This window comes from Larus michahellis, chromosome 8 (assembly GCF_964199755.1).
Source record: "Larus michahellis chromosome 8, bLarMic1.1, whole genome shotgun sequence".
NCBI classification, from domain to species: domain Eukaryota; kingdom Metazoa; phylum Chordata; class Aves; order Charadriiformes; family Laridae; genus Larus; species Larus michahellis.
The window spans coordinates 7,591,104-7,615,084 of record NC_133903.1 but is presented as its reverse complement, the minus strand read 5'-3'; the positions used below and the strand labels follow the sequence as shown (position 1 = coordinate 7,615,084).

General features: G+C 59.1%; 4 protein-coding genes across 9 annotated transcripts; 3 read left to right on the top strand and 1 right to left on the bottom strand.

Moving 5' to 3' along the window:
* Nucleotides 1-199: 199 nt before the first annotated feature.
* On the top strand, nt 200-3,617 carry PGP (phosphoglycolate phosphatase). The gene is made up of 2 exons (XM_074596487.1): nt 200-855; nt 1,289-3,617. Exons 1-2 carry the CDS (start codon nt 231-233, stop codon nt 1,612-1,614), a joined length of 951 nt encoding a protein of 316 aa, XP_074452588.1. The 5' UTR covers nt 200-230; the 3' UTR covers nt 1,615-3,617.
* Nucleotides 3,618-6,199: 2,582 nt separating this feature from the next.
* BRICD5 (BRICHOS domain containing 5) lies at nt 6,200-10,058 on the top strand. The gene is made up of 5 exons (XM_074596488.1): nt 6,200-6,767; nt 7,461-7,613; nt 7,881-7,988; nt 8,945-9,098; nt 9,575-10,058. The coding sequence occupies exons 3-5, from the start codon at nt 7,932-7,934 to the stop codon at nt 9,667-9,669; spliced, it is 306 nt and encodes a 101-aa protein (XP_074452589.1). The 5' UTR covers nt 6,200-6,767; nt 7,461-7,613; nt 7,881-7,931; the 3' UTR covers nt 9,670-10,058.
* Nucleotides 9,842-15,209, bottom strand: MLST8 (MTOR associated protein, LST8 homolog). The gene is made up of 8 exons (XM_074596486.1): nt 14,875-15,209; nt 14,675-14,726; nt 14,427-14,589; nt 14,262-14,337; nt 12,055-12,207; nt 11,724-11,848; nt 11,123-11,286; nt 9,842-10,602 (listed from the first exon to the last, which is right to left on the bottom strand). Exons 1-8 carry the CDS (start codon nt 15,001-15,003, stop codon nt 10,484-10,486), a joined length of 981 nt encoding a protein of 326 aa, XP_074452587.1. The 5' UTR covers nt 15,004-15,209; the 3' UTR covers nt 9,842-10,483.
* A 186-nt stretch (nt 15,210-15,395) lies between these two features.
* Nucleotides 15,396-23,575, top strand: LOC141747608 (hexosaminidase D-like). 6 transcript variants are annotated; one of them, XM_074598137.1, is made up of 15 exons: nt 15,396-15,830; nt 19,349-19,602; nt 19,809-19,905; nt 20,065-20,302; nt 20,453-20,562; nt 20,881-20,968; nt 21,054-21,218; nt 21,319-21,502; nt 21,715-21,786; nt 21,898-22,102; nt 22,198-22,280; nt 22,495-22,573; nt 22,794-22,895; nt 23,044-23,133; nt 23,236-23,575. In XM_074598137.1, the coding sequence occupies exons 3-15, from the start codon at nt 19,811-19,813 to the stop codon at nt 23,417-23,419; spliced, it is 1,695 nt and encodes a 564-aa protein (XP_074454238.1). In that variant the 5' UTR covers nt 15,396-15,830; nt 19,349-19,602; nt 19,809-19,810; the 3' UTR covers nt 23,420-23,575. The 6 variants fall into 6 exon arrangements, 5 of the variants coding, with proteins under 5 accessions (XP_074454238.1, XP_074454242.1, XP_074454243.1 ...); XM_074598141.1 differs by having other exon boundaries at nt 23,006-23,133; XR_012588771.1 differs by having other exon boundaries at nt 15,412-15,830; nt 22,495-22,632.
* The last annotated feature ends 406 nt before the right edge of the window (nt 23,576-23,981 follow it).

Sequence of the window (23,981 nt, the reverse complement as noted above, 5' to 3'; positions counted from 1 at the left end):
GCGCGCTTCTGGCCAATAGCAGCGCGCAGGGGGTGGGCCGATGAGGCGGGCGACCAATGAGCGGAGCGAGCCGGTGGCGCCGGGCGGAAGGGCGGGAGAGGGCACCGAGTGCGGCTCCCGGTGGGGTGGGCGGGGCCGCCGCTGCCACCGCCCAATGGGGGCGCGGGGCCGGCGCGGCGCGGCCAATGGGGGCGGGCGGGGGGAGGTCGCGCGGCTGAGGCGCGGCGGAGATGGCGGCCATGGCAGGCGGCGGGCCGCGGCAGTGCCGGCGGCTGGAGGCCGAGGCCGCCCGCGCCGTGCTCAGCGCCGCCGACACGCTGCTCTTCGACTGTGACGGCGTTCTGTGGCGGGGCGAGGCGGCGGTGAGCGGCGCGGCGGTGGCGCTGAGCCGGTTGGCGGCGGCGGGCAAGCGCCTTTGCTACGTGACCAACAACAGTAGCCGGACGCGCGCGGCCTACACTGAGAAGCTGCGGAAGCTGGGCTTCCCGCCCGCCGAGCCCCGCCACGTCTTCGGCTCGGCCTACTGTGCCGCCCGCTACCTCCGCCAAGCCCTGCCGCCCGGCGCCGCCGCCTACGTGCTGGGCAGTCCCGCGCTCGCCGCCGAGCTGGAGGCCGTCGGCATCCCGCACCTGGGGCCCGGCCCCGCCGCCCTGCCCGGCCCCTCGCCCGCCGACTGGGCTCAGGCACCGCTCGACCCCGCCGTGCGCGCCGTCCTGGTCGGTTTCGATGAGCACTTCAGCTACGCCAAGCTGTGCCAGGCCCTGCGCTACCTACTGCGCGGCGGCCCCGACTGCCTCCTTGTCGGCACCAACCGCGACCACCGGCTCCCGCTCGAGGGCGGCACCGCCATCCCCGGTGCGCGGGGCGGGGGGAATGCAGGGCCGGGGGGGCGTGCGGGCGCCTTGTCTACTGCCCGGCGGGTGCGGGGTGGTGGCCCCTGCCCATTCAGAGCCACCCGTGGCAAATCCCTGGTCTCTGAGGGTCCCCCGGGCCCAGCCCTGCATCTCATTGCACCTCAGTGTAGCATTATCCAGGAGCCTGGGCTTCCCCTGCTCCTTACTGCGCTCTCCAAAGGGGAGGAATCCTTGTTGATCCTTTACTCGGGGAATAGCGGTTCCTTTTTGGTCTCTATGTGGGATGGTATTCCAGCCTCCTGGCAGGTTTTGTGCACCGCCTCTCTTGGGACTCTGCCTGTCCTGTCTGTAACACTCTGCGGTTCTGTATCAGCTCGTGTGGATACCAAGAATCTCCTGCAGCCTCTAATCAATGTTTTCTCTTCTCTCCCTAGGGACTGGCTGCCTGGTAAAAGCAGTGGAGACGGCAGCCCAACGCGAGGCGTTCATCATAGGAAAGCCCAACCGGTACATGTTTGATTGTGTGGTGAGCGAGTTCAACATTGATCCTGCTCGTACCATCATGGTGGGAGATCGGCTGGACACAGACATCCTCATGGGCAATAGCTGCGGCCTCACCACCCTGCTGACGCTTACCGGGGTCACCACACTGGACGAAGTGAAGGGCCACCAGGAGAGCGACTGTCCTGCCAGGCAGAGCCTGGTTCCTGATTACTATGTCGATAGCATAGCCGACCTTCTCCCTGCACTGGGGGATTAGTATAGCGAAGTGCTTGCAGCCTCTGCAGCGGTACCCCAAGGAGGGCCCCTGTTAATCACCTTGTGACAGTAATGTACTCACTAGGATACCACCTGGAGTTAGCAACCCTTAGCTTTTTAACCTTTCTGTCCTCTCAATATGATTTTGTTTACATCTCAGTCTTTAAATGCACTTTGAAACAAAGAGGGCATTATGGTGTCACCCACGTCTTGTGGGCTTGGGGCTTTTTTTTAAATTATAAGCAACACATCTATCCAAATGTTTGTGATATATGATGTCACGTTGTCCTCTAGACTGAGTTGAAAGTAGAGCTGGTTGATCTGAGGAAAAGAACCCCACATCTTGTGGTGTGTCCTCGCCTGGACGAGCTGTGGCTCTGTCTGGTTTATTCAGGGAAAAGACTCTTGGAGTGTGAAGTAACTTAGCAGCTGTGTTTGGAAAAGCTTGTGGTGGCTAGCGGAATTAGCGCTTAGCCTTAGGTTGATTTTTAAAAAAATATATTTTTTTTTTTTCCAGATGGGGTCCTGTTAAGCAGTGCAGCCCACTGCGTCAGGTCACAGAAACTGAAATCTTGTCTCCTTTATTTGACCGTTGCAAATTGCACTTGTGATGCAGATTAGCATGATTCCACTCGCAGAACACAAACGGTGTCTTCTGTATAGTGTATTTGTCCAAGCGTTGGATGTATGTGTAAAGTACATGTACATACAAGAACTACCCTGATCCTAAATATATATCAGAATATATTTAAAATATAAACTTAAGTATAGTATATGATAATATATCTTGTTTCCCAGAAGGGAGGATAGGAGGAATGTACTGGTCACAGTAGGTTTAATTCTCCTCAGCTTTTGCATTTGGTGATGCAGAAAGTCTGTAACCACATAGGACGTCCTTCACTACTGCTGCTTCCCAGAAATAACTGGATTAGTACCGAGTTAGTCCTTGTACTTCCCTCAGCATCAAAATAGCCGCTTGCCTTGGCTTTAGCTGCAGAATCAGAATTAACACTCGATCCAGGGGGGATGGATGTAGTGCACAGTACAGCTTTCCACCGAAATAAGCCTGAGAGCATACTGGCTGTGTGTGGCGATGGCACGTGCTTCCTTTAAATACCTGACGTTAATATCTTCCACGTGTGTCTGGCGTGGGGGCCTGGCACCAGTTGCTTCTCTGAAGAGGAGTGCTTGCTTGCTCAGGTGATAATTTCATTTTGATCTTTAGGTGGGTTTGGGTGATGCTCAGACTACGGGGTAGATTTTTATGCTGGCTGAATCGAAGGCCACAGTTGAAAGCTTTTGCATTACAGAATTAAGTGAAAAATTATATATGCAAATAACATGCTTTTATTCCATAGATTCCACTGTCAGCAGATAAATTTAAACACCGGCCTTCCTTCTTCTCCCACTGTTCGGCTGAACAGCTCTAGCAGTGTGTCGGTGCCATTTCCTTCCACTCGGATACTCAACACAAGTAGACTTGCCACCTTGTTTGTACAGCAATAACCGTGCAGTTCGTATTGTCTTTCGGTGTTACCAGAATATTAGTTGGTCTTGTAAAAGGGTGTTCCTTTGTAGCTGGGGGTTGTGTAAGGAAGCACGGGTAATCTCTTCCCTCTTCCAGTCTCCAGCTAGAAGGTTTACACAGTCACAGAGAAATACTTAGAGGTAGAACTTTTCACTTTATCTGGGTAACATGGAAATGGACATTATGGGTTTACTGCAGGTAGGGTCCGAAAATGGTGTGTTCGTTCATTCGGTTCCTGTATCTGGTGCTTATAATTTCAGAATATGTCAAATAAAGTAGTAAATGCCAAGAGAGGCGTTCAGCCTTGCTCAAGTAGCGCACTGTCCCTGCCGAGCACTGTACAAGGGAACCATTACCTCAATTCGTGTATGCTGAAATGTGCTGCTGAAGGTGTCGGTCATGCTTCTAAACTCTGTATCAACTTCCAAACGGTTTTTAAGCCTCTACTTGAATCCGTATTAAACTTAGAAACCTGCTTTCCCCTGGTGGTGTCTTATTTTGCGGTCTCTTTGTGAGCTTTGGTGCAGCTGTGTGGAAATCCTGTGAGTTAGGGGCGCAGTTTGTGTGTATCATCGTCTTTACTCCTCATGTGCAGCATCGGGGAAAGAAATCCAAGCTCTGGAGTATATATCTGGTTCAAGCCCCCAGAGCTGTGCGGGGCTCTTAGCATGGGCTGGGATTTGCTCCTTTGAGTAAGAGCAGAGCACAGTGCAGAATGCTTTCCCCTTCACAATAATTCTTTCACAAATGATGTTTTATAGAGGGTTTTGCCTCGTTCCTGGGCCTTACGTTGGCAGGGCATAAATTTCTTAAAGAAAAGTGTCTGCTGTGAGGCTGTTAAAATCTCAATGGGGAGAACACCCCGTCTGCGTGTGGCAGCGATTTTTTCAGATTTCTTGTGCTGAGCTCGGCTGCAGCAGAAGCCAGTGAGCGGGCTGTGCTGCAGGGAGCGCTGCCTGGTCTCTAACGCCTCGGTTTGCAGAAGCAGAATTGGGGTTTTGACTGTTCCAACACCGTTCCCGTTCTCATCAGAGCTGCAGCACGGGACGCTGCAATCTTGCACTCTCAGTTTTGCTGTTTTAGAGGAGTGACCGTGATGGCTGGTTGGCTCACGCTGGCCACAGAAGCAGTGTGCCAGAACAAAATGGTGATTTTCTACTGAAATAGCTCATTTCTGACTTACAGAAGGAAAGAAGGTGAGCAGGGAGAGGAGCTGCTAGTGCTTTGATGACGAGAAACTCCCAAGATGAGCCGCCTTCTGGCTGAGTTTGATCAGTCCTGGGCCACGTTTGACAGGAAAATGTCTAAAAGCCGTATTTTCCCTTGATGGATTCCACATGAAGGAATTCTGTTGAGCTTTTCCTTGCCTTCATTCAGTCGGTTGTGTCTGTCTGGCAGATCTCAAAATCGCAAAGTTCTCAGGGGGGCTCCTGGACCACTCAGAAAAATCACAGTCTGGCGACCTGGGATCTCTGTTCCCCACGGGGCGTTTCTCATCACGGGACGCGGGTGTTAGCACGAGCGCAGCTCAGGTTGTGGTGATGACTTTGTAGCGGAGATCCTTTTCCCTGGGGTCTGGACGGAGCGAGGTCCGTAGGTGGAACACAAGCGTGTCTGTGCAGCCGAGGCTTGCAGGGCAGCAGCCTGCAGGATAAACAGTTGGCTTCAGCCCACGGAGCTCCGGCAGCACAAAGTTCATGTTGAAATGTAGAAATAACTGATGACAAGGGCAGGCTGCCACTTTTCTCTATTCATTGTATCTCTTAATGAGACTTACCCGGTCCCGCTGTTAGGGCCTGCCAGCAGGGAGGGCTGACACAAAGCCCCCGATTGTCCTCCACCTGCCCGGCTCCAGTCGCCTCGCAAGGTGAGCAGGAAGAGTGGTTTTATGCACTGACAGCATCGCTCCGCAGCCCTGGGTTTTACCGCCCCCCCTTTCCCTTCTCCTCTCCCCAGGTGGCAGCTCTAAGGTTTCACCCTCCCCATAGCTCTGAGTTGAGGAGCTCCTGGCTGGGCAGCCCTTTGGCTGCCAGGGACACCTATTTACGTTTGGCAGATGCACGCTTAGGTTTCCCAGGCGTGCCTGGAGCCTGGGATCATGCACAGTCTGTGTGTCGTCAGGCGGCAGAGCTGCAGGAGCGAGGTCCTCATCTGAAGCGGACGATGGAGGGTAGGAACGGCACCGGCAATGCTGTCCCTGCAGTGAGTATCCCCAGTCCCCCAGCTGTCGCACAGAGAGCCCCCGCTCTGTGCTTGCTTGATTCCTCTGTTGAAGGGGCTGAGCTCCTGCCGTTCCCGTGGATCCTGGTAAGGTGTTGTTCATCCCCAACCTCAGCACCCCACAGTTCAGCTCCTTGTAAGGCAGCTGACTCCATCAGCTGGATTTTCTTGTAAGTGCCCGGACTTACACGGCATAAACCGATTGTGTAACAAGGCAGGGCAGCGCGGTCAGGTTAGAGATGCCAAAGAACCCTGGCTCGCAGGCTGCAGAGCCGCTCGGGATGCCCGAGCACACGTGAACCGCAGCCTGACGAGGGACAGGAGTCGCTGGATTTCATTATTTGCACCTTTCCCACCCGAGGGAATTTCATTAGCTATTGAAACCCTGCCCGTTACTGTAGGGCTTGGGCTCTGTTGCGTTGGAATTGAGAAGATTTCAGCTAAGCACAGTTTTAACTTCGTTAACACTCGCTGTTTTTCTAGTGGAATGTATCTGGAAGTTACGTATCACCGAAAAAGATCAGTAACTGACCCAGAGGCTTGAAGAGTTTGGGCAGCTGTAGCAAATCTAACCATGGGCAGTTATTGAATTTCTCTATGTGCTTTAGAAGATTGAAAAACAGATTATTTTTTTTAGTGTGGTCGAAACTCTCTTATTGAAAGCACATTCTTTCTGCTTTGTAAAAATGCTTTTCATGTGCCATTAGGTTAAATTGAATTGTTTCAATATAAGAATTAAAGTGAATTTTAATCGAGCCACTAGAACTGCCGCATGATGCCAAGCTCTTTTGCTTGGTTTCCGTGGAGAACAACTTACCAAGAAAAATAAAATACAGCCAGACACACAGAGGGGCAAGGAAGCAGGATCACTGTGCATGGGGCCTGTTTCAAATGCTGATGGTTCTCCCGGGGATTTCCTCCATAAACCGAAATAATTTAATTTGCTGCTAAAGCGCAGCAGCAGCCGCCCCTGTTTGCGGAAAGCCTCCTGCTCCAGCCCTTCCTCGGCGGGCGGGCAGCGTTTGCACACTCCCCTGGCCGCAGGAGGAAAGTGCTCGGCTGTGGGGGTGCTGGTTACTGGGATGTCGGATCTGAAACTCCATCGCTCTGGGATAAAAGCGGCATTATTTTGGGGCTGCCGCCATGTTCTGGCAGTTCTGCGTTCAAACCCCAGCGGTTTGCACAGTGATTTGTTGTGAGCGGGAAGCGCGTTTCATGGTGAAGAACAACCAGCAGAAGGGTTAAGTTTAACTCCAGCTCTTTCCTTCTCCCAGGACAGGAGGGCGGCAGCACACTTCACAGCTCCATCCAGGACGTTCTGGATCATCTTATCCGTTGCCTTGTTTTTCGCAGTTGTTGGCATCAGCATTGTGGGGGTTCTCAGCTTCTCCCCCGGCTCTGCCCAGGTAAGGGATCCCGATCCAGGCAGGAAAACTCCTGCCCACAGCCGTGATTTGTGCCGGGAGGGAGGAACGGGGTGAGACGAGGCTGGGTTTGGCGGGTTACCCCCGTGGCAGGCAGCCTGCAGGCAGGAGGGCAGGAAGGCGGCAGCGCTGCAGGCAGGGAGCCGAGCAGCGGCTGTCTCACCCCTGCAACGCACCTGCCAGAAGCCGTTGCTCCAATTAAAGGAACTTCAGCGCACCGTTTGTAAATATAGCCGCAAGCTGGTATTTTTGCTAAGCAGGCGCGTTCCAACGTGTGGCTGTGGCCTCCGAGACGGAGGGGGAGCGTGTCTGCTGTGTCTGCTGCCAGCGAGCCGTGCTGGCGGGGACGCAGATCCCAGCCTCCCGCCGTGCGTGGCAGCGGCAGAGGCTGGCGAGTCCCCTGTCCCCATCCTCCAGCAGCACCCAGGCAGGGTGGGTGCCTTCGGCGCGAGGGGCACCGGCGCCTCTCCCCGAGCCCTGCGCGATGGAGAGCGGTCTGCTTCCCAGATCTGCCCCCCTCCCTTGGGTCAGGGCCCGCTTTTCTCTGCTGCTAAATAATTCAGAGAAGCAACAAGGACCAGCGAAGGGTCCGGGTGGGGATGTTGGCAGGGAGATGCTGTGCATGAGCGCTAAACAGCTGATGGTTGGTGCTGCCCTCACCCTCTTTGTGCCCAGGATGGCTCGCAGCTCGTCCGGCTAACGCTCCAGGGCCAGCAAGACCCGCTGAGGAACCAGACAGCCTTGGTGGACAAGTCCAGGAGCACTGTCACCTACTACATAACCTCGCAGAGTAACCACACCGCCGTGGTGCTGTATGACAGCAGGAACGTAAGTGTGTTGGGATAATTACCTGCCTCGTTAGCGGGGATGCGAGCGGAGGAGCCCAGGCTGCTGAGAGAAGAGCCGCTGGGGTGGGAGCAGGAGGTGTAGACCAGGAAAAACATCTACCAGCTACTACTGTTTGGTGCCTTTCTCAGCACCTTTAGTTAGGAAAGACAATGCAGGGCAAAAGGAGGAATGTCTGTTTTTTTGGCTCTAAAGACAGCTGCGGTGCGTGCCGCTGCCTGCTGTAACAGGGCATGATCTGTCTTGCAGGGCTACGTGTGCTACAAGCCGGTGGAGCAACACGCGTGCTACCTGAGGAGGATGGATGCCTGGGACCACCAGACCCTGCAGACATCTCTCAACACGTCTGAGCAAAGAGTGAGCAGCTGCTGGGACTGTTCCCCGGGGGTGGCTGAGCTGACGGGGGTGGTGAATTGGGCTTTGCACAGAATCCCAGCTTGCTGAAGGCCCTGTCCTGCATGGGTTTGTGTTCACGGTGGTGACTCTTGCACATCAGCATCCCAAGTGTGTCTAAATGAACGCTGGGCTCTCCCAGCAGCAGGGTAGCAGTGGCAGCCCCCTATTTTGGGGGGCTCTGAGAGCTTTCTTGGGGAAGGGCTGGGTTGGCATCTTACGCAGGAGCAGAGCTCTGTCTTGCAGTCCCGGGCTTGCAGCGCACGAGCTCAGAGCAGCAACTCCCGGTTCTACCGACATCTTATCTTGTGAGAAACAGCGGAGTAGCAGGCTGGGGAAGGGGGATGTGTCCCACAGAGGTGAATAGCAGGGCTCTCGCAGGACCCGCTCCCACTGGATTCTGTTACCTGCTCAAAATTCCGGGAAACAAAAAACAAAGGGGGTTTGTTGCCAATTCACAGGGGAAAAAGTTGGGAGTAAATCATGTATACGGACCCTCCGAACAAAATGTTAATGGATGCGTGGGCAGGGGGCAGATTCTGTTTCAAGAAGACAGAAGGCCTTATTTTTTTGTGCCCCTACCATCTGCTCTCCATTTCCTCGGGGGCTCCTTGTCCCTTCGGCGGCCATTCCCACCTGGCTGGAAAGCGATGGGCAGTGTTTAACCCAGAGGAGTGTAGGGATGCAGCGCCCATAAGAGCTTCCCAAGCTGCAGGGCTCGCGAGGGGCCGCGGGCTGTCCCCGCTCCAGCCTTACCCCCAGGAGGCTGCTCCGGACAGAGCGAGCATCCCTGCCCTTACTGCTGGGGTAGAGACTGCTCCTTGGGTGCCTGGAGAGAGACAGCAGGTCTGTGGGGCCGGAGGGCAGCGCCAGGAGGGGCAAAGCGCCTCAGGAGGAATTAACGGGAACATTTCTTTCAGACTGATCAGCTGCTACATCAGAATAACCAGACCAAGTACTACCGGGAGTTCCTGGGCATTCTGGCAGGGGAACAAGTGGACCCCAAAAGCCTGGGGGAGGCTGTCCAAGCCCTGTGCGAGCAGACATCCATCTTCTGGGTCAGGAGAGGGCAGGGTAAGTTGTACGCGTCCCTTTGCAGAAGAAGGAAGCACGGTTGTTTCTAGTACATCTAAGAGGAGCAGGCTCTGCTGCGCAAAATCTGATGCGTGTCCCGGGACAGGCTGCCAAGGTCCGGGACAGGTGACCTCTAGTTCAAAATCAAACCATTGTTCAGCGATGGCCCAGCGCTGGCTCGTACCCACGACCTGCTGGGAAAGGCTCCGCACCCCCTTCCCCGGGCAGCGCAGCCTGATGGCACGGCACAACCGCAACACTGAGCAGTCCCCTGCGACGCTGTTGGCTTAATACTTGTCACCTTCATCTTCACCAAAAGCAGCCTGCCGAGCTCTCATTCTGTTCCGTCTGACTCCAGCTTTAATGAGAAAGGTCATTCCCTGAGGCTTCCCATCTGTTTGGCTCCCCAGGGACTCGTATCCTCAGGACTGCAAAGCATTCCTCTCATCCTGCTTCTGTCCTTGCTCATTTGGCAGGTCCGGGGAAGCAGCGGCTGATCTACCTTTGCATTGACATCTGTTTTCCAAGCAACATTTGTGTGTCTATCTGCTTCTATTACCTCCCTGAGTAAGGCCGGCAGCTGCGGATGCCCTCTCGCTGCCCTACATACTTGAACCAGATTCCTGAAAAGCCTCTGATTTCAACGAGGAAGGTAACATCTACAGTATCCCCCAAAAGCTTCCTGCTGATTTCACGGTGCAGTTCAGGAGAGCTTAGAAAAATAACAGGACTCGGCTCAGCACTGTCAGTACAGACACTTTATTTGCAGCTGTGCTCCAGGGCTGCATCTTGTTCGTAGGTATTAGGAGACCCAGGCCTAGAGGAATCACGTGGAGCAGCTAGTGTTTTGTGGCTACAGGCCCTGTTCAACACAAGGTTATTACATTTGTTGGGGGTGGTTGGCTTTATAAGAGTGCAGCTCTCCAAGTCTGTGAAATACACTTTGAATAAAGGGATTGCAAAACAAGACAACAGCTGCCTTTCCTCTCTTTGCTCAGCCAATGCCGTCACGTAGAAAGGCTGGTATTTTTTTTTTTTTCCACTTTGGGGTACAAGAACAACACAAAGCTGTCAGCAGCCGATGCCACAGGGATTCCTCCAGCCGAACCATACCCAGCTCCCCTCAGTGGGGCTGTGCCTCCCTCTCCCATTCCCTTTTGTCCAAGCGGCCTCCCTTAGAGGCCACACGCGTTTCGGTAATGATCTGCTCGGAGCTGAAGCCTGGTCTCACTCCAAGCAGATGCAGCTGCTTCTGCCAGAGACCGAGCCCTCTCCATCAGAGGAGGGGACGGTTACAAGTGCATGTCTCGGGCTCCAGAGAGGGTCCTTGCCACTGTAAGACAAGGGAAAACAAGCAGATGTCCTTTCCTTCCCACACGTGACCGTTATCCCAACACGCTGTCATTGAAAGCAAGGCAGACGACTGCTTTCTGGTGGCCGCTGTATTCCCTCTTGATCTCTCCCGTCTCCACACACCAAAGTCTGGCCAAGTTATCAGAGGAGGCTGGAACAGAAACGGAAGAGAGGAGTGGGATGTATTGCATTACCCTTTAAACTTTTATTTTATTATTCTAAGACTTCTCTCCTGCTTCATTCAACACCATTATTAGGGCTGTTGATGACGGGTAAGGGAGCAAGCTTAGCGCATTTCTGTATTACGTAAGATTTTAATTATTTCAAAGAGAAGTTACTGTGGAAATTACATGTTTTGAAGGGATTGTCATGCTGCGTACGGCAAGCAGCGCTGCTACCAGGTGAAATAAAGTGCACACAGGAAGATCATCTCTCCAGTTTAAACAGATGCCCTATTGTAGCACAGGCAAAATGCTTATGGGAGTTACCAGACTGCGCTGCAGGCGCGAGGCTGGGTGTTGTCTCCTCGCACATACTGGTGCACCAGCATTTGGCAATGTCCCAGTTAGAGAAACCGCTAAGCCCTGTGCTAGTGCAGGCCCTGCTGCTGGGGGCCTGGCATAGCCCAAATCAAGCGGTGGGCCAAGGGCAGGAGTGCAGCAGCACCTCACCTGTGACGATGTACTGGGAGTCCCCGGAGAACGCGCAGTCCCACATCCAGCCCCGGGACGTTTCCCCTGGGTTATTGCTCTTAATGCTCAGCTCTGTCATCAGAGAGAAGTTTGAAGTCCTCCAGATCTTACAAGTTTGATCTGCAGAACATGTAGCCAAGAGCCTGCAAGGAAGAGAAATGTGAGGGCAACCTTATTAGTCACGCTGTCCACCTAAGGGCCTCTTGTTAATGGGGGCCTGGAGCAGTAATCAACTGGAGACCTGCATTCATTGTGATGAGATTTCTTTACACCTATGTCATCTGCCTTACGAGATTCAAGCCAGACTCAGTGAGGGAGTACGCAGAATTCACCACTTTGCTCTCCGAGATCAGCAATTCGATCCCAGGTGTAAGAACAGCTCGTGGCAGCAAAGCTCACCGAAATTCCGGTGCACGAAGCTGGGATGCCCCTGACAGCAACCCAGTCCCAGTGTGTCCTGTCCCGCTCCTCCCTGGGGAATCTGCATGGTCCCATGTGGAACCAGCATCAGCCAACAGCTGGAGGCACAGCTGGTCTCTGCCTGCCAGGAAAGCTAGGTGAGGGGCTGGCACACACTCACGTGGAGTCGGGGCTGAACTTGCACTGAAGGGCATAGCGGTTGTGAGCTGGGATCTTGGTCTTGGGGATCAGCTGGGTCACCTCCTCTCCAATGCCGCCCGTCAGGTTCCACACGTAGCAATTTCCCTGCGGCGAGACAGGGGGATGTGTGGCCGGGGCTGGTGGTCACCCACCCAAAAGCAACCCAGTCTGTCCACGTCCAACCGCGGCACAGCAAAGCCAGGGCAAAGCTGGTACGTGCAAACCATCTGCCTCTGCCCACGGGAGGCACAGCCCAGCAGCTGCCGGAGCACCGTAAATCCTATCCCGCGTTCGAGGCCATCGGAGCTCACCGAGCTGTTGACAGCCGCCATGTAACTGGCATCGGGGTCGATGTGAACTGAATTCACGGAAACTTCGGGCTCTGGAATCAGCTGCTCGTTGTGGTCTGTCTTCAGGTCCCAGATGTGAATGGCACCGCTCTGATCACCCACAATTAGCTCTGCCTGCAGGAAAACAGCAGCCTCGTCTCTCTGAGAACCCCACGAGCAGCAGCCCCAAGCCGATGCCCAGATTGTGCCCGTGCAGCACCGCGTGGAGCCCTGCTCTGGTTTTAAGCATCAGGGTCCTGTTTTGCCTATTTATTTCCCCAGCACAAGGCTGTTTCAGAGCTCCAGCAGCCTGATGACCACTCCTGTACGCTGAGAGCCATCAGAGCGCTAATCTCACGTTACACTCTGCAAAAAGGCTGTTTACCTTTCCAGAAGTGTTTGCTAATTTTATAAACCCCAGAGCAGACAGCGGCTGCCTGATTTCCAGAACCGCTACAGCTCCAAACAACATCCACAGAAGCCAAATTATTTTCAGCACGTCTGAGAAGCGGGCATTAAGACATGAGTTGGCCAGTGAACAACTGAAGCACTCAAGAGTGTACAGATACCTGAAAAACACAAGCCTAAATGGATTTTTCTCTCTCTCCCCTTCTCAGGGGAAGGACAAGAGCCAGCTGAAGGGCAGGAGTTCTGGCTCCGATCCTGTGCTCAGAGCACAAGATAATGCTGGCGGCTCTCCACTAAAACCAGGGCTTTTATCGACAGTCTTGCACTGTCCGTATTTTTAGCAGAATCCCTAGAGGAGATCAGGTCATCAGGCACAGCTAATCCTGTACCTGTGATCAAAGGCTTTTTTCTGAGGAAGACAACCATCGCTCGATACATTTAGCTGACTGCGCAGCGCAGAAGCATCTTCTGGACACCTCAGTCCTTAGCCCGCTCTTTACAGGTGTAAGTGCAATTGCTAAAGCCATCACGGCTTTTCCCAGGCCATGAGAAATCTCTCTCGGATAACTGGATGAGCAATGCTGAAGCAGGAGACTGCAGAGCAATCCAGAGTTATCTGAATAAATACTGCCACCTTTGGACTCGTTTACTGTGTTCTGCTCACAAACCAACACTTCTGCAACGCGGCAGCATCTTCGTTAGTGATTATGTCACATGTAAGATGTATGTACAACAGCATTTGTTTTAACGCAATACATTCTCACAACGCAGCACTATAGGAGCATCAGCAGCATTTGGGTAAACTCTGGTCCAAAGATTGATCTCAAATCTGGTCTGAAATGCTGGACTTGCAAAATTAAACCTTGCAAAATCAAATGCACAAAGAAACGTTTCTATTAGTCAGCTTTTCACAAGGTTCACACTGCCATGTCTGCAATCAAACCCTGCAGCGCCGTGAATACAAAATGGACCAGACGGCTTATTAACACTGCAATGATACGTATTGATTTTCACCGCCGTCCCCTCTAATGCACCGCGCTCCCTTTCAGCCTCGTTTCCCAAGCCCCTGCCATCCCCCTGTTTATCAACAGCGTCTGAACCGACGGGAGAATCTTGAGCAAATCTGACCAAAGTCCTAAAGGTAACGGGCGCCACTGGCCCTGAGATGCTTTTTCTTCGCAGCGGTGCCACCCTCAAGCTTCCCAGCCCACGCTGTGCCACCCGTTCCACTCCCATCACATCCCCTTGGTTATGTTCTTGGGACAGAGATGGCCCCAAAGGAGTGTCCCCTCCTACGGGATGAGAGGCTCAGCGCAGCCGCTACGCTCTCCCTTTGCAACAGCCACCAGGTAATTAGCACAAACACGCCAGCTGGCAAACGAGCTCAGCGGACAAAGCCCGCGGGCTGCAGCATGGATGCCTGCTGCAGGCACAACGTGAGCCCGCGGTACCTGCTCGCTCCCAGCGCCGCTGCTCGGGGAGGTTTCCTCCACCGCACAAAGCAACGTTGGTGTCTGCCGTGGCAGCTCCTGTGACACGCGGGCTGTGTTCCCACACTGACCCAAAGCTCCTAGCAGCAGCCTGGGTGCGGGAAGCTGGCGGCTGCTTGTCCAGCAACGCCACCAAGAGCTCGCGGGGCTGTGCCACCAGGAAGGCCACCCTCTCCCAGCCCCAGATTTTTTGCCGCATTTGCCAGAGTAAGACTCCGCAGCCCCTCAGGTCTACCTGGAGGAGGCACGGCAAAGCAGGAGCTGGGAAATCGCGGAGGAGCCAGTGCTCACCTGGTTGGGGTGCAGGCAGACACAGTTAATAGGAGCGTTCACCTGGAAAATCCGCTGACACTGGAGGTTACGAGACCTGCAACAAAATGGTGCGAAAGGAGCATGTTTAACAGCGTGCAATCAGCTCCGCCACCTCTGGGGCGCTGCTGGAGGGGGGACACCCACCTCAGGTCCCAGATCCTGGCCATGCAGTCCTCCCCCCCCGTGTACATCCACCGCCCGTCCTCGTGGAAGCCCACGGAGGTGATGTTCTTGCTCACGCCGTCGTAGTTAATGACGGGGTTGGGGTTGTTGGAGTTGAGATCGTACATGCGTATGTGCTGGTAGCCTGCAGACAGGACCGGGCAGGGGGTGACCACCGTCCCCCTGCCCGGTGCCGGTGCCCGGGGCGGCAGGGGGCCGGGTGGGCTCACCTGCGGCAGCGATCATGCTCCGGTCTGGTGTGATCTCCAGCGCGTTCACCTGCTGCAGGCGCCCGTTAAGGTCGGTAAGAAGAAGCAGCGGCCGGGACCCGCCCGGTGAGACAGGGTGCTCCCAACCGCGGGGGGTGACACCGAGCTAACGGTGCCGGTGGGGCGGGGGAGCGGCCCCGCCGGGCCCCGGTGAAGGATACGGAGTCCTGGTGCTGGACGGTGCGGGTGCAGATGCCGCTGTGCGCCTGCCAGAACCGCACCGTGTGGTCGTAGCCGGCCGTGGCCAGGATAACGGGGTCGCTGCCCACCGTGCCCTGCGCGGCGTTCATGGTGCCGCCGCCGGGGCCCGTTCAGCCCCTCTTCCCCCCCACGCCTTCACCCGGTCCCGGTCCCGGTCCCTGCCCACGCCCGCCCCCCCCCCGTGCACTGGTCCCGCGGGGGAGCCCGGAGCCCGCCCCTCCCCCGCTCTCTGCCGGTACCGGCGGCCGCGGCCGGCGCTGGGGCACGGCTCGCTCTGCGCATGCGCCGGGACCCCGGGGCTGCGGCTGCGCATGCGCACGGCGCCCCGCCTCAGCGCGCAGCCTCGTCCGCCGGAGGGCGCATGCGCACGAGCGCGGCGGCGGGCGATACTAACGTGCGGGGAGTGGGGGGGGGGGTGAGGCGAGACCACGGGGCACGGGGAGGAGGGGGGGGGCGGGAGCGGGAGCCCGGTTCCAGCCGCGCCGCCAGGGGGCGCAGCGCCGAGGGCGGTTGTGCAGCGCCGAGCACGGCGGGGAGGTCGGGCACCGGGCGGGCACCGGGCACACGGGGCGGGCACACACCTGGCACACACAGGGCACGGCCAACCCTCTGGGTCGGTGCCACCCCGAGGCAGGGAGAGCGGCGTCTCCGCCCTGTGCCGGTGTCCCCCGCCGTGCGGGTGTCGCACTGGGGCGTGTGGCACCGTCCCCGCCCTGCCGGTGCCGCCCCGCTGCGCACGGCGGGTAGCGGGAGCCGGAGCATCCCTCCTCCCTTGCCGCTCGGCCTCGGCCCCGCGCCGCACCGCCGCAGCGCCCGCGGCACCGGCGCCGCCCGGGCCCTTTAAGAGCGGAGCGGCGGCGGCGGTCCGCGCCCGCGTCCGCTCCCGGCCGTGCCCGCGGCGGCCCCGCACCTGCCGGTAAGGGCCGGGGATGCTCGGGGCCGCAGAAGGGAACGGGGATGCAGGGATGCCCGGTGCCGCAGGGATGCTCGGGCGGATGCAGGGATGCTCGGGCGGATGCAGGGATGCCCGGGCGGATGCAGGGATGCTCGGGGGGATGCCCGGTGCCGCAGTGGGGACCGGTGCCGCAGGGATGCCCAGCGGAGCCTGCAGGTTGCCGTGGGATGCAGGGATGCCCGAGGGGTACCGTGGCGCGGGGGAACGCGGCTCGGGGTGCCCCAGGCTTGCGGGTGGAGCCCCGGCAGCGCATTGGGCTGGGTGGGATGCGGAAAGCCCCCCCCTCCCCATGCCCAAGGGTTGTGCTGGGTGTGCCCCAGCGTCCCGGAGCGGGAACAGGGGACACCTCTGTCCGGGGGCCAGGGGAGCAGTCCCCTCCTGCTGCCGTGGGGGCTGTAGTCCTGCGGGGGGGGACGGTCTGCAGCCTTCCCACGCAGAAGCCCCTAGCCATGGGGCTGCAATGCCGTGGCCCCTGGCGACGGGTAGCTCATCCCACGGGGGACACCCGGGCTGGGTGCGAGGGACAGGGACATTCTCTTCTGGGCTGACCGAGGAAGGCTCTGGAAGCGCGTGAGCGTGCACATGAGTGTGCACGGAGCGGCGTCACTCTTCCCACGGCCGCACCGTCGTCGCCGACGGGAGCGAGGGTTTGGCATGGCAATGGCTGGGGAATGCTGGAGCGGGGCGGTGGGCAGCCGGGCAGCATGCAGACCCCGCGGTGGCACCCAAAACCCTCTCCACTGGCCCGTGGGCTGCGGTCAGCACCTGCCACCCCATCTCTGTCCTCCCTGTGACCCTGCTCTCTCCAGGCTGAGGTTTGGGTTTGCTTCCATTCTCCTCTCCTGGCTCGCGAAGGTAAGCAGGGAGCTGGGCTGGTTTCCGGGAGCTGGAAGCAAAACCCATGTGGGCTGCGTGGAGGCAGGGGAGGGGTCGAGGGCCCAGCCCCCTCCTCACACAGCAGCTGCTAAGAGAGTTGAGTCAGGCTGTCTGGTTGTGAGGAGCCATGGGCTCTTCCCAGCCTCCGAGGGACTATGCCAGCCCTGTCCCCAAAGGGTTGTCAGTGGAAGATGTCAAATTAATAAATATAGCGGGTGCTAGCGGCGAGATGCTGGGTTGGACCAGCGGCATCAATCAGCCGAGCCCTCGCTGCGAAGGGATCTCCTGTCGGCACAGGGACACAGAATCGTGGCTGCCCCTCATCACCCCTCGGTGCTGTGCCCCACTGCTGGCGTATGCCCATTCCGCCTGCCCTCGCCTGGCCTGTGCCAGGGATGCTCAAGCCCTGGAAACCTGTTCTTTAAATAAGATAACATATATTAAAAACGCCAAATCCTGGCGAGCTGACAGCGTCTGTCTAAATATTTATCCCCGTTCCGATCAGGCGCTGTGTTCCCATGACAGCATGATTAGCACTTTGCATATTTATGGCCTTCCTGGGTGCTGGGCTCCCTGCTCCCGCCTGCCCCGTGCCTGGGGGCCGTGGATCTCCCCTCTCTTCCCGTGCACCCATCAGAGGTGAGCCCTGGGCTGGCAGCCATCCCCAGCCTGGCACAACCCTGCTGGGCTGTGCTGGAGCTGCCAGGAGCATCCAGGGCCGGGCGGGATGGAAATGCAGCAGGGACAGGCAGGGCAAGGAGCGGGTGCTGTGTTTGTCCCCTGCAGCACAGCAGGTGCAGCGCTGAGCATAAGGCATGTTTTTCACGTAGGGACATGAGCACAGGGGACAGCGTGGGCACAAACTGCCCCAAAAATAGGCTCCTGCCCTGCCTCCTGTGTGTAAGCACCAGGGGACTGGGTACCCATGGGTACCGGGTGACGGGGACGGAGCAGGGATGCTCCAGCTCCCTCCTGCATGGTGCTGCCCTGCCCCGCAATGTGGCCTTGCTGGGGCCTCGTGCTCTGGGCACAGCACGTCCCGCGCTGGCTCTGCAGGACACGCCAAGGGTCCCGGCCGTGGTGCCCGCCCTGTGCCCCGTGGCAGTGTGCAGGAGGAGCGTGTCGGCAGGGATTAGGGCTGTGTCTAGCAAAAGGGCTCATTCAGAGCCGGAGGCGCAGGGCGGCTCAGCGCGGCTCTCCCCCGGTGCCACTGCTCTGGCAACACAAACAAAACCCTCGCGATCAGCTGAGCCGCTTGGGCGCCGGCAGGAGCCAAAATCTGCTTTTCAGTTCCCAAATCTGGCAACGTGTAATTTAACCCTAAACTTCAGCGTGTTTGGGTGGCAAGTCACTAAAAGGGCTGGTGGCAGTTGCTCCGGCGCCCACAGTGGCTGCCGGGCTGGGGGGCTGCCCGGGGGTGCTGATGCGCTGCCCCATCCCTGCCTTGCCACACACGCCAGAATTGCCAAAAAAGGGGAAAAAAGGGCAGAAATTATGTTAGTGCTTCTTGTGTGCAGCTTCCAGGAGGATTCGTGCTGCCTCCTGCCTGTTGTGCTGCAGGGACCATGGGAGATGTGCTGCCCACAGTAGGGTGGCTCTGGGTTCCCCGGGGTGGGAGCAGGCGTCACGCTGTCCCCTTGTCACCTGGGCAAGGAGGAGCCCCGAGGGGGCTGCAGGAGCAGGGGGCACAGGCTGTCCTTGGTGTTCTCCACTGCAATGCCACCCTTTCCCAGGGGGTTGTGTTGGGGCTGCAGAGGTTGGTGGCTCCCCGGGGCTCACGGGAGCGGTGTCCCCGGTTGTGGCAGTGCCCCTGGTGCTGCTGCTCAACGGGGTCTGGCCTGGCTGAGCATCTCCCGCTGCAGCCACGGTGCCACACGGGATGCTGCTGTGGGTCTCGGTGTCCGGGCTGGTCATGCACCAGCGGGTACAAATCTCTGCACAACCCCTTGAGCTGTGGCCGTGGGGGGCACCAGGGAAGGGGCACCTGCTGCCCCCTCCCCTGCAGAGACTGCCCTTGGTTTGGGTCTCACTTTCCTCTGAATTGGTAGATCCCCATCTCAGGAGTTCTCAAAATTGGTTTAGGAAAAAAAGATTTCAGATGAATTTTATTAATCTTAATGGTGACAGCTCTTTGACACGAGCTCTTCCCTGCACCCTGCGTGGCCTGTCCTACGTATCCCACGAGGGATAATACATCGGTTTGACCAGCCCAGCCTCCCCCTGCGCAGTGCTGTGTTTCGCAGCCCCCGGCAGCGGCAGCACCCTCGTCCCTCTCCCCCTCTGCAGGGAAAGTGGCAGCTCCTCTTGCCAAGCTCTAACCCCAGGTGGATGGACCCCGCTGGGCTCCTGCCCTGCTCTGAGGTTATTTTCCACTGGGTGAAGCAGCTCATGCCCCTTCCTTTCCATGGTGCCGGGTGGGATTTACCTCTCCGGGCAGATGCTGTTGGCTGCGCACGGCGTGTGCCTGTCCCTGTGGGTGCTGGGGGAATCCAGGCTGCCGCCCTCACGCTGGTGGTGCCCATGCTGGTGCCCATGCTCATGCCCATCCTCGGAGCAGCCCAGCGTGTCCTGGAGGTCACTGACCACCTCTCCTCCATCCGCAGGGGTGTCACCTCCCGTGCCTGGCTGGGACCTGGCTGCCCCATGCCCACCCTGTGATGCCACCCCACCCAGCCACCCCGTGACACAGCCCTCCTCTCGGAGGTGACACGGCAGCTCAAGGGGATCCCCCAGTGGGGACCTGCCCTGCAGCCACCGCTGTGTTTGTTCCTGTGCTGGCAGAGCCCAAGGAGGCTGTGCCCTTGCAGGCAGAGGCAAAGGCAGGTCTGGCCACTGGCCCCGTGCTGGGGCACATGAGGTAAGAGGGACATGGGTGCACCAGGGGCATGTCTCTGACGGGGACCAGGGTGGTGGGAGGGGTGTCTTCTGTGTCCCCTTTCTCTGGGTCTTATGCTGCCTTGGTCAGGGGAGCAGGGCATGGTACATGGGGCTGCGCGGGGTCACCTGTGCCCAGGGTCCCTCGGGGTGCTGCTGCATGGCCGGACCCCTGTGTGTGCCCCGCAGAGATGGCCTTCCAGCGGAGCCACAGGCTGAACCTGCTGCGCCTCGTCGTGCTGCTCCTCGTGGCCTTGGCCGGCATCAAGTTCCTCTTCCGCGACAGGTGAGGTGACAGCAGGACCCCAGGTGTGGGTGGGTGTCCCCAGTGGGGTCAGGGTCTGTAGGGAGCCCTTGGGCCATGCCTGCATGGGGGCCTGGTGCTGGGGGGCAGCTGGTGCCCCCATGCCCTGCGGCACCCCCAGCCCTGCTCCACTCCCTGCAGCTTTACCCTGGAGCTGCACAAGCACGTCAGCAAGGACAGTGGGTTCTGGGGGGACACGGGTGACACCATCCTGGACACCGGCCCCCAGAGCCAGGTTGTGAAGATCCCCGTGGCAAAGATAACAGCCCCAAGGCAAGAGCCTGGGCAGCAGGTCCCCAGGGATGCCAGCGCCACCGAGATGAGGCTGGTCCACCTGGACCTCAAGGGAGCTGCGCCCAGGGTCTCCTACCTGGAGCAGGTGAGGATGCCCAGGGACTGGCGGGAGGCGCCAGGGAGGGACGTGCCGAGGGGGCAGAGGCAGAGCAAGGCTCGACCTGCTGGCTGTCCCTGCTGGTCCCCAGGGACTGTGCCGTCCCCACCGTCTGAGTCCACCCTGCCTGCCCCACAGGTGTTCCCCCTCCTGTCCCAGCTGGGAGCCAACGGCATCCTCATCGAGTACGAGGACATGTTCCCCTTCAAGGGGGAGCTGGAAATCCTCAAGTCCCCGTATGCTTACAGGTGAGCCGGGGCTGCGTGCTGAGCTGGCCGGGGGCTGCCGACTCGGTGCAGCCCTGGCAGGTCCCGGTGTGCCAGAGGCTGGGTGTGACCCACCTGGACCCGTGATAACCGTGGTCAGAGTGCCGGGCTGTGCCGCCATCAGACCAGCTCCCTGCCCCGCCGGGTCAATATTTGTGTCCCCATAGTAAAGTCCACACAGGCATGGGGTGGCCAGGGCTGCACGGGCAGGGTGCCGGAGGAGGAGAAGGAGGAGGGAGTGCCCTCACACTCCGCCCTCTGCCCTGGCATCCCCTGGTGAGCCTGTCCCTGCCCTCCCAGCGAGGAGGACATCGAGCGGATCCAGCAGCTGGCCGAGCTCCACAAGCTGGAGGTGGTTCCCCTGGTGCAGACCTTTGGGCATGTGGAGGTAGGGGGTCCCATTCCTACTCCTCATCCTATATCCCCTTGGCCCATGGCCTGGAAACTCGCCCCTGATGGCTCCTCCTGCGCAGTTCATCCTCAAGCACGAGAAGTACCAGCACCTGCGGGAGGTCGAGCGCTTCCCCAACAGCTTCAACCCCCACATCCCCGACACCCTGGCCCTGCTCAAGAGCATCTTGTCACAGGTGATCGAGAAGCACAGGCGCTCCACCTGGATCCACATCGGCGCGGATGAGGTGGGCAATGGGCCATGCAGGGACCCCAGCCCTCGCCCTGGGCACTCGTAGGTGTGCTCCCAGGGGTGCTGAGCATCCACCTTTTCCCCCCTAAATCCAGGTCTTCCATCTTGGAGAGGGGATGGACTCCAAGAACTGGATGAGCCACAACAGGGGTGACACGGGGACCATGTACCTGAAGCACATCAAGGAGGTGCTGAGCTTCATCGCCACGCAGTACAGGGGGCTGCGGGCGCTCATGTGGGACGACATGCTGAGGAAGATCAGCGTGGGAGCCCTGCGGGGTGAGAGGATGGGGATGGCAGTGGTGGCACCTGAGCTGGGGGTCGGCTGTGCTGGTCCACGTGGCCACCCTGACAGATGTCCTGCCCAGTGGCCGGCAGGAGCCCACGCCTGGCTTTGTGGGGACATGGGTCTCGGGGGAGCATGAGGACCCCCAGGCATCCTCGTGCCACTGGCACCAGTGCCCACGTCCCCATCCCTGCTCCCCCCACAGAGTCCGGGATAGCAAAGCATGTCTTGCCCGTGGTGTGGTTCTACGCACCCGACTTCGAGGCTGAGCAGATCGGTAAGGCGGCGTGCAGGCTCTGGGGGCTGGCGGGGAGGACACCCCCCAGTGACCCCCCCGCTAACCCCTTGTGGGTGGTGGCACTGGTGGCTCATGCCTGTCCCTCTGCAGGGCCATTCCTCACCAAGTACGCGGAGAGCGGCTTCGAAGCGGTGTGGTTCGCCAGCGCCTTCAAGGGCACCACAGGACCGGCACAGGCCTGGCCCCCCCTCAGCTACCACTTGAAAAACCACCTGAGCTGGCTGAAGGTGATGCAGGCCCTGCCACGGCTGGCCCCGCTGCACTTCCAGGGCATCGTCCTCACCGGCTGGCAGAGGTGAGGGACGGCGGCACCCCCACCCTCCCCAGTGCCCACACGGCCCTGCCGGCAGTGGCACAGGAGATGATGGCACGGCTGGCCCCGCTCCGCAGGTACGACCACTACTCGGTGCTCTGCGAGCTGCTGCCCGTCGGCATCCCCTCCCTGGCCATCTGCCTGCAGACCCTGGTGAACGGTGAGCCACCCCCCTGCCGCCGGCACCGGACCAGCCCTCGCGGCTGGGCTCATCCCCCATGTCCCTCACCCAGAGACCCTGTCCTGCAGGCAGGGAAGGATGCTGGGAGTGGGGTGGGAAGCAGGGGAAGGAGAGCTTCAGCTCCCCCAGTTTCCGGGGACGCCTGACAGTGGGATGGCTCGGGCCCCTCTGCCCCTCTCCTTGCCCTCCCCAGGGGGCTTCACAGAAGAGACAAAGAGGAAGGTCCTGGACGCGCTGGGCTTCCAGAGCATGCAGCTGGAGCAGAGCACTTGGTGCGTGGCACTGCTGCCCCCAGTTGCATCAGAAGGGATGCGCTGGAGCGGAGCAGCAGGTTGCTTACCCAAATTCCCCAGTCCTAGACCCACCTGGGGCAGGGATGGGTGTCCTCCAGCCATGCAGGGTGCTGGGGTTCACCCAGCCCGGAGCCCTGGCACGACTGGTGCACCCCACGTGTTGGGTTCTCACCTCTTCCTCCTCTGTCCTATCCCCCAGTGAGGGCAGGGGAGCATTCCCTGGCGCGGAGATCTACCACATGGTTGAGCAGGTTAATGGCCACCTGAAGGAGAGCATCCTTAAAGCCCTGGAGGAGGAAAGGTAACGGGTGGTGGGAGGCAGCGGGGTTGGCTGTCTCTGGCCTCCGGGCTGGAGCACGAGAGTTTTGGCAAGGAAGGGGACCTGCCCAGCGTGCAGTTCCCCATCCCCAGGCGGCCTCTGTGCCCCCACTCCCCTCATGCCTCCCCAGCGCCATTAAAGGCTGGTTCAGCCTCTATCACCGGAAGCACCAGTTCGGCAACCCCCGCAACATGGAGAGCTTCGGCAGCAAGGTGCTGAAGTACGTGGTGCTGAGGGCCTGCGTGGGGCTGGGAGGGGCCCTGGGCTTGGCTATGGGGTGCCTTGCAGGAGAGAGCTGGACCCCCCGCTCTCCCCCTGCCAGGCTCCACGAGGACTGGGAGAGCTTCGTCCGTGACCTGCGCACCCACCTGGAGAGGGTCTACTTCCCTGACACGGTGGAGGAGTGGATGGAGGAGAACATCAACCCCTACCTGGACCAGCTGCGGGACCTGGTGCGGGACTACCGGGCCATCATCCGCCTCAACGCCAGGCCCAAGGTGACATAGGGGCCATCCCCCCTGCGGCTCCCACTGCCCCTCCAAGGTGGGCTTTGGGTGCTGTCGTTGAGTGTCTGTGTGCTGGTGACTGCGTTGCTGCTGTTGGTTTGTACTGTACAGAGAGCTCCTGCACATCCCACTTCCACAATAAAGTATTTTCGTAGATGCTGCTGGGTGCTGGCGGGGGCTGCGGCTCTGCCCCCTCCCCGTGCAGGCTGGAGGGTTTGGCAGCCACGGGGCAGAGCCGTGATGGAGGGCAGGGAGAGGGCAGCCCATGGGATGCCCGTGTGCTTCGTGCTGCCCTCGAGGGCGGCCGTGCCCTCCCTGCAGGACGGGGTCCAGCCCGGCGCAGGTGCTGGGTGCTGCGTGCCACCGGGCGAGGGCTGGCACCCAGGATGGGGCAGTGCATGAGCGGGGTGCACGGGGACTCTGCCAGGCTCCCCTCAGCACCCTCCCCAACCCCGTGGGTGCTTTCAGCAGCGGCTGCCACTGTGAGCCCCTGATCGCTGGGAGGGGGGGCGAGCGCGGCGCTCTCTTCCTGCGCCGAGCTGAGCCATCCTCCAAATGTTGC